Source organism: Lepus europaeus, chromosome X (assembly GCF_033115175.1).
Source record: "Lepus europaeus isolate LE1 chromosome X, mLepTim1.pri, whole genome shotgun sequence".
NCBI classification, from domain to species: Eukaryota; Metazoa; Chordata; class Mammalia; order Lagomorpha; family Leporidae; genus Lepus; species Lepus europaeus.
The window spans coordinates 112,772,656-112,781,556 of NC_084850.1; the positions used below are offsets into that span (position 1 = coordinate 112,772,656).

Genomic DNA, 8,901 nt, shown 5'->3' on the forward strand with positions numbered 1-8,901 from the left:
GGCATGATAAATGTGTGTGTGTGCACACATGCACATGCATGCATGTGCCCGTGCAGGAGAAAGAGAACACAGAAACACGTGCAGAGTTAGGCAGAAGACTCAATCAAGAAGGTGGAAACAGAAGGGGCCAGAAGAGTCTGGGAAAGTCTCAGTTTGTCGAGCAGAACAATATTAATGTGTTGGGAAGAGGGACGCCTGGGGTCTCTAGGTACTGGGGGAGGGAGCAGGGTGAGTGATTTAAGGTTAATGATTGACATTGGACAATGGTGAGATATTACATGTAAAAATACTTCAATGGATAATACCAATTTTAAAAACAGTTATGGTTGTGATTGTGAGCATATATGGGAGTATGCATGGGTGGGGGAGTGGTGGGTGTGGGGACATGTTTGGATAGAATTGTGTGGGCACACACCATACTGTGAACATGTTACATATTTCTACATTCTGAGTTTTCTTCCTTGAGTATACCTCTACTTGTTGATAAGATGCAATTTCACTGTTTTAAAAAAGTTACGTTGTGGAGACTTGGTAGCAGACCATGTTTCAATGGATATAGTGAAAAAATTATATAAATAAAGCATTACAAGGAACTCCCTCTCCTCCTTCCCCATATTTCTCACTTCTTTGCTTTTCTGATATGTGGCCAATTGACAGTAGATCTGCACAAAAGGTCTTTAGTCCTGAGCCCTATGGAGCTGTTCAGTTTATTGTCATGCTGCTTTTGGTGGAAGAACTAAGAGCCTACAGGGACAATCAGATGAGCCCCCAGGGTGCAAAACCATGGGACTTCTGTAGAATATGTGCCAGGTACCCTAATTGCCTAGGGATGCTTCCAAGGCCAGTGAGGTCTTACATTCACAATCCTCTCTAGGGGAGGAAGAGTTGTGTCTCAAGTGTGCACAATCTTAGGCGCAAAAGGGGGTCAGGTGGCCACTGTTGTTGAGAGCTCTGTTTGTGGAAGTAGTAGGTTGAGATGCCTTCAGGATTAGGTGTGAAGCACTGTATGTTGTAGGACATACCTGGCCGTGAGAAGAGGAGGTTCAGGGTACGGGGAGGGACTTCTATTTCTACTTTTGTAAAGGTTGTTAGTGGAAATATATATGTCATTAGCTGTGTAAAAGAGATAGATACCCAATACTGTGTATTATTGTGTATTAGCAAAAGATGTTTAACAAGCCAAGGAGAATGTATTGTTTGCTCACAATAACATCATGAATATTGGGATTTGTGATGAATTAGGAGTCATTGTAGATATTCAGGGCTAGGAAAGGGGCTCAGGTAGTGTCGTGTTGAAGACAGATTCCCTTTTGTGAAAACCATAGATATTGAAGGGGCTTCATTCTGAAATCTAGATATTAAGCTCAGAGGGACATTGAGGAAAATCTCGTTTTTCAATAATACTTAAAGCAATGTTTTTCTATCTGAAACACAACAAGAAAGTGTAGCTATGCTGTAAACTCCAAGGGAAAGTGAATGCACAACATGGGTTTTGATCAAAATGTGCTGTATGTTTTGATATCCTTGAGGAGATAGGAAGTATCAGAAGGGCACCAACTTGTATGTATGAAGGCAGGTGGGAAGACAAGGAGAGTCATTTTGGAAGGCGGTGGCTGCCATGTGGACGATCAGGTGGATAGTAGGAATGATGTTGGAGAGACTAGAAGAGGAGAGGAGGATGCAAAAAAGAAAGACAACAAAAATGGTGAGGTTAAGAACCCAATGCGGGGACCTTAGGTTTCCTGTTTCAGCATCTTGAATAGAAGCTGACTACCTCCTGACATGTTCTTCTTCCGGCATACCTGAGAATGTTTCCAGTTTCATGATGTCATCCACGTCTATACATTCCTAGATGAGTCTGGTAAGATCTCAGTTGGAACGGATTTCCATTCAGAATCAGTATTATACTTTTGACTGAGAATTACAAACCAGGATTGGATACCTTGAAGTTTGTCCGCTGTATTAGTCATGAGAAAGACAAAAAAAAGATCAAAACATCCTTTTCATGTTGATTCAAGATTAATATTTTTGATGTGTTTACAAAGAACAGCAATTAAGTTGCCATTAGAAAGGTCTGCACCCCATAACAGAGTGCTTGGAATTGAGTTCCATTTCCACTCTGCATCCCAGCTTCCTGCTAATGTGTACCCTGGGAGGCAGTAGGTGACATCTTCCGTACCTAAGATTATGCCACTCATCTAGGAGATTCAGATTAAGGTTCAGGCTCCTGGATTTCACCTGGTCCAAGAGAGTTAACCAGAGGTTGGGAGATGTACTCTCGCTCTTGCTCTCTTTGTCTCCCTCTCTCCTACAAACACACACACACACACACACAGGTAAAAAAATAAAAAATAAGTAATTTTTAAAAAGTCCTGGAAGCTGGCATTAATACCTAGGTGAAGACAGTGGGGTGCAGTGTGCAGTCAGTTCTTCATCTGAGTCATGGTAACATATTGTCAAGGTTTTCTAAAAAGTAAAAATCTCATATTTTAAAAATAAACAAGTTTGTTAAAATGGATATCGCAATAACATGATCCTCAATTTTGAACAGAAAGATTTCAGAGAGGAGAGAAAAAGCAGGGTGTTGTATGCAGAGATCAGGAAATATGGGGCTGTGGAAAGATATGGGAGAGATGTAATCTTCAGGGGAAGTTCTTGAAACTTAACAAACTGTGACAATTAAAGTAACAGAAAAGTCTCAGCAGGGAGCGCTGATGGGAAGGCACATGAGGTATGGGTCTGGGCCTGAAAAGAGCAGGCAAATTACACCGTGACAATTCACGTAGAGTTTATGGCGAGCTCTTTGAGCCCTGTATAAAATACTCCAAGACCAAAGCCTGATCCTCAGTGTCAGGAAGGACATTGAGGGAGATGATTGGTTCAGGAAAAGCTAGCTCCCAGGATAACCCGACAGTAAGCACATGGGTCATGGGACTTCCAGTCATGGGGAGAACTAGCAGGGTATGCATGAATGGAGCTTGCAGGCCTCCCAGAGAAGAACCCAGCAGGAAATGCAGGGATACAGGTAGTGGCCATCTTAGGGATGTTTGGGCAGCACACATGGATCCAGGATGCAGTCACACTAGGGGAAGAGATGGTAGGAACTGCATGAGTAGAGGACAGATCCAGAATAAGGAAAGTATGGCAGGTAGTGCCACAGTACAGCATGCAGTCAGCCTAGGGGATGGACAGGAAGTGCACATGGTGGAATTTTCATTCATGCAGCAGGAAATGACGAGTTAGAGGGAGTATAGAGCCTAGAGGGGGAGCTTGCAAGAGATTTACATGTGGAAGGCACAGATGGCCTAATGCAACTTAAACAGGAAGCTCTGGGTGGAGAGAGCATCTACCTTCCACAGCAGACATCAGGAGAGGCACGGGCAAGAAAAGCTTTCCACCCAGAGAAGGAATGGGCAGGAGATGTATACACAGAGGGCCCAGCCAGGTTAGCTATGGTCTGACAGGAAGGTCATGCATAGAGAGCATTCCTAACCCAGAGGAGAACTCTAAACTGGGTACATGGATAGAGAGGACACCTAAAATAGGCAAGCTGATGGCAAGAGCTGCATGTGCAGAGAGGCCATGCAACCTAGGGGAGATTATTATACGTGCATTGATGCAGCCAGCTCAGGAGAGGTACTAGCAGGTGTCACTGGATGGAGGGAACATTCAGCATGGGGGAGGGGACATGACAGGTGATCCATGAGGGTAGGGTGCAGCATCATAAGGAGCATGAGGTGGAGGTGTACGAGTGCAAGGTGCAACCCATCTAGGGGATCACTGACAGGAGAAAAGGGTGCAGGCAGCCATTGAGACACTATGACAAAATTCATGGCGATAGAGAGTATCTGACGTCAGGAAGGACGTGGGAGGAGGTAAACCGGTATGCAGTCAGATGAGGACAGGAACCTGCAGGAAACATATTGACTCAGAGCACAAACAACTTATCAGTAGGATTGGGAGAAGGTGTATTTTCCATGAATCCATCTAGATAGTCCAGACAGGAGATCTTGGACGGATAGAGCATCGAAGACCACACAGAGAACAGCAATAGAGATAGTCACAGTGGGAGCACCTTGCCTAAAGGGATGCCCAGCAGGAGGCACTGATGCAGAGTGCACTCACACCAGCATCTGGGAGGAAGTACTGCAGACATGATTCAGCGGTTTTCTGGGGAATATAGCAACAGGCACCTGTATGGAAATCATGTGGTCTAGGGATGGACAGCAGATATGCACATTTGGAGACTGCAGCCAGCCTAGCCTACGTGCTAACAATAAGTGAACGAGTGAGTGAACCATTCTGCCTAGAGAAGGACTCAGTTGGAGATGAATAAGTGAATGCTGAGCCACCTAAGGGAGTTGTAACAAGGTTGATGGGAAAGGTGCCCTCATCAGAGATTTGCAGAGACAGAGACATCCAGAGACCTTTTCCTTTCAACTTGACAAATGTCAGCCATGGGACAAGAGGAAAAAGATAGGTAATGAAAGTCCCCAGCACAAATTCCAAATACCTATGCTTCTCTCATAGGGCATGGGATCTTCCACAGGACTGACCTGCAAATTAGGCAACCCAACAAAAGGAGTGATAAACCAGAGTCTGTGTTTTCTTCACCCAGTACTGAACAGATCTCTGCAAACTAGCATTTAAGAGAGATATTCAAATGGACAGACCATAAAACAAATTCTTACCACATGATCAAGCAACTGCTCCTTACATTAAGAAATTGAAAACACGTGTTCACACAAAAGATTGTCCATGAACGCTCCTGGTAGTGTTAATGATAATAGCCAAAATGTTGAAAATCTCAAACTTCCATCAACTGAAACATGCATTAATAAATTGGAATGTATCTATATAACAGACTCTTTTCTAGTCATTAGAAAAGATAAAGTACCAATAAACATAAGAATGTGCTTGAACCCTGAAAACATTCAACTAAATGAAAGCAGACAGATACAAAATACCATACATATTATGGTCCCTTTAATATTGTTGTCTCACACAAGCAAGCTGAGAGATACAGAAATAGATGAATGTTTGCCAGAGACAAGTGAATGGGAAGAAATTGGAGTGTGGGTTTTCATTTTAGGGTGATGAAACTATTCAGGAATCTATTACTGACAACTATTTCATTGGGAACACACTAAAAAGACACTGAATTGTACTCTGGAAATAATTATAATGGGTTATTTTGTTATGTGAACTTTACATTATTTTACATTAGTAAAATAAAAAAGAAAGAAAAAAATTCCTAACCATGGTTCTCAAACATGGGTAGTACATTACCTGTAAAAGGACCAAAACAAAACAGGACCACTGAATTTGAAGAGAGGAAAACAAAAATTATAAAACAGCCAAGAAAATACTCTTGACGCATTGGATTTGCAGAGAAGAGGCAAGGTAGACTTAACCGGGCTTCAAATGTGCGTGTAGTACGTTCAGTCACTGCGGTTTACACTCTAGAACAGGAGAATCAAGTGGACACTGATCTGTGTGTCCTGTGAAACAGGCGATGACAACTACACAAAGATAACATCATGGCAGTGATACAGGCATGAACACGTTACAATAGTTATCCCAAAGGAGAGAGGCACACACTATTACCAGTTCCATGGAGAATCCAACTGATCAGTGTTATTGAATGAACATGGACATAGAGGCAAAACCTTGTTTGGTTGCTCTGTGAGAGAGCACAGTGGGCCTCTTGCTGGAGGTGACTCACGTCTGTCAGTGCCCTGCGACTTGCAAAGGGATGTAAAATAACTCAAAGGCAACCTAGGCTACCATCAGGCAGTCACCCTGGGCCAGTTTCCTGAAGACAGGGCCATTTTTCCACCAGGAGATCATTTTGGAGGCGAATGCTAAAGTCAGATCAAAAGTGAGCACTTTCTCAAACGCAGGGGGTGGGCTCATGCAAACAGACTCCCATCGCAGCCATTTGCAGGCTTGCGTCATCAGGGCGCACTGGTCCCCTGTGACGTCACAAGGACTGAGGCGTCACAAAGGCTGCTCCCTAGCCAATGAGGGACACGGTGGGCGGGACTAAGCACTGGCATCTTGAGAGGCCCAAGCCAGCAGGAAAATCAAGCTGAGCCGATTGGGTCCCCAACCCCAGCAACCATCATGCCCGGGAAGAAACCCAGTAAGAAACCCAGCAAGAAAGCCGGCAAGCGCAGGAAGCCGAACGTCTCCCGCTCTACCAAAGCCGAGCTGCAGTTCCCCGTGAGCCGCGTGGACCGCCACCTGCGCCAGGACCGCTACGCGCAGCGCCTGAGCTCCTCCACGCCGGTGTTCCTGGCTGGTGTCCTCGAGTACCTGACGTCCAACATCCTGGAGCTGGCTGGCGAGGAGGCCCACAAGAACAGCAGGGTACGCATCACCCCGGAACACGTGAAGAAGGCGATCGAAAACAGCGAGCACCTCAGGGACCTGTTAGAGGAGGACCCCGAGCCCCGGGATGAGGAAGTGGCCCAACCCGAGGAGAAAGAGTGAGGCCTGAGGCCAGCGCCTGGCTGCACTGCACCCGGGGCCTTGCCCAGCCCCCAGACTCCCATGGAGGAGGCAGCCGTCAGCGCGTGCCAATAAAGTGTTCAGTTGATTCCACGGATTCTGAAGTCCTCTTTCTGTCACTCGGAGCACGGGTGCCTGTGAAACACCCGGAGGGTGGAAGGGGCGGTCGGGAGGGGACTTGGAGTCGGGGATTTCAGACAAGCCGTTCCAGTGGTGCCCATGGGCCTACAACTGTGGCCCTGGTGGGAGGATCTGGCTGGCTGGGGTGGAGGGCAGAGGGAACTTCCTCGCTGGTTCTGAGCAAGGAAGGTGGTGGGAGGCCAGGAAGCTGGCCTGGGGCCCCCTGGTCTGTGGAACACACTGCGTGATGTTGGGAACCGAGACGGAGCTGGAGGCCAGAAGTGGTGCAGACTTCCCTCGTGATGGAGGAGGCCAAAGTCAGAGGGTGAAGGCAAGGGGTGTCGGGCGGAAGGGTGGCACACTGGTTGACGTGAGCTTCATGGGACAGGGGCTTCCCATGAAGATAAAGAGTATGGAGAAACCACAGGAAATAGACAAAGCAGGGGTTATGGTCAGCTTGATTCCACTTATTATTTATTGATGCCCTGCCTCATTCCAAAAGGAGTTAGCGACGGGATTACTAGCTAGTGTTTCTATGCTTTGTGGACTCTATCCTTCTGCCCTCCTATGAACTCTGATAAATCAAGTAGTAATCATATGTAAAAGCTTTCTCTGCCTAAGATGTGTAGTTCAATCAGTTCTTAATGGAAATGAAGAATTTCTAAACTGACTTGTTTTAAATTGTTTTCTACTATAAACATAACTACTTCTCAGATGAGACACCTAACCTCTCTCTGAGCATGGATGTCACAGAAGATAGACTTACCAGGGGCTGACTACCTGCTTGGAGAAGGAAGTGTCCACTCTGTCCCTGCTGATGGACTCAAGTGCACACAATGGTCGGAAACACTCTCATAGGCTGTTTCAAGTTACAGATCGCTGTCACGTCAAGTGTTGTAGCCATCTGACCCATTGTCTGTGCGTGTCCATCCTCACTTGAGGTTTTCACTGTTCCTTGCATCCGTGATGGCCACCCCCTGCTGCCTTTGGTCTTCCACACGGGGCTGGGCAGAGCCTGCTCCATTGCCTCCCACAGTGGGTCAAAGGACCTGCATTCGAGATCCCAGTTCACCACTTTCTGGCCGCGTGGTCCTGGGCCTTCACCTCTTCCCCTACGCAGGTTTCCTGGTGTATAAATTGGGCAACACGAGGCCCTCCTCCTCTGATTTTGTAAGGACTGAGTCTACTTGTACCTGTAAATGGCTTCATCACACCACGTGTGGCACAGGGCAGCCTTGGTGAGCGGCTGCTCTGCCTTCCTCCCTGACCCCAGGTGCTCAGACATACTTCCCAAGAAGACAGGGGTGGAGAGACAAACCAGGCAGTCGGCACCTGGCTTCCTCACTCGTTCCGGGGGCCTCATTCTCTGCCTTGTCTAAGCAGAAGGACCTGGCTTGCTCTCCCCGTAATTCACAGGGGTGTGCCAGGAATGAAGGAAATAGTGCCGGGTTTCTGGTAGGGCTCTTGGGACATGTGTTGTATAAATCCAAGGAATCTTTCCCGTCACCTCAAGCCCACTGGCCCTCATTGTTAAGGTTTCTACCACACATTTGTGATTCCTACACTCAACACTCCCAGCCTTACCGAAGCTCAAAGCTCCTCCCCTGTTCATCTGAGGAGCAATCAGGGCTCTCCCAGAAACTACAGGTACCGGTGACCCCATGCTGGCAGGTGCACTGCACCCCTCCTCTCTCAGAAGTGAAGCATCTGTGTTCCCTGGACATGAGGACACATATTGCAGCATCCTTCAATGAAAACTGAGTGCCTCTAGGATGGGAAACGACAGGGAATTAACAACGATGCTCACATCCTGACAGGTTGCTTCCATAATTCTCTGATGCTGAAAAATCATTTAGTTTGCATATACCTGTCAATCAAGAAGACATATCCAAGGAATTATTACATCATGGGAGAAGCCAGAATAGGTTGGCGATCCATGTCAAACAAGGAGTTTTTGTGTGCTCAGATGGTCACCATATAGTCTGTGCAATTGTCAGCACATATGGTCATGGTGACTCCTGTACGAAACCAGGCTTCCTCACCTCTTTCAGACTCTGAGACCTGAAGTGGATTCAAAAGTTGAGCTAAATGAGGCCCCGTGGCCAAGCCCTCTGCAGCATCAGAGAGCATGGGTGGATCAGCAGAGACACTGCTGTTACTTTAACCATTGGGTTCAGCTGCCCTTGTGGTTTTCACGGGAATATAGGGCCATAACTAGCCAAGCATCCAGCACCCTAAACAATCTGCTAAACTCAAGATGCAGAGAGA

The 8,901-nt window shown here is 46.7% G+C and overlaps 1 protein-coding gene across 1 annotated transcript; it reads left to right on the top strand.

The window, feature by feature from the left end:
- The first annotated feature begins 6,126 nt into the window (after positions 1 to 6,126).
- On the top strand, positions 6,127 to 6,495 carry LOC133752836 (histone H2A-Bbd type 1-like). The gene has a single exon (XM_062183129.1). It carries the CDS (start codon positions 6,127 to 6,129, stop codon positions 6,493 to 6,495), a length of 369 nt encoding a protein of 122 aa, XP_062039113.1.
- Positions 6,496 to 8,901: the final 2,406 nt, after the last annotated feature.

What these genes read in the sequence shown, in the direction of transcription:
- LOC133752836 (XM_062183129.1), top strand. Translation starts at nt 6,127, where the DNA reads ATGCCCGGGAAGAAACCCAGTAAGAAACCCAGCAAGAAAGCCGGCAAG.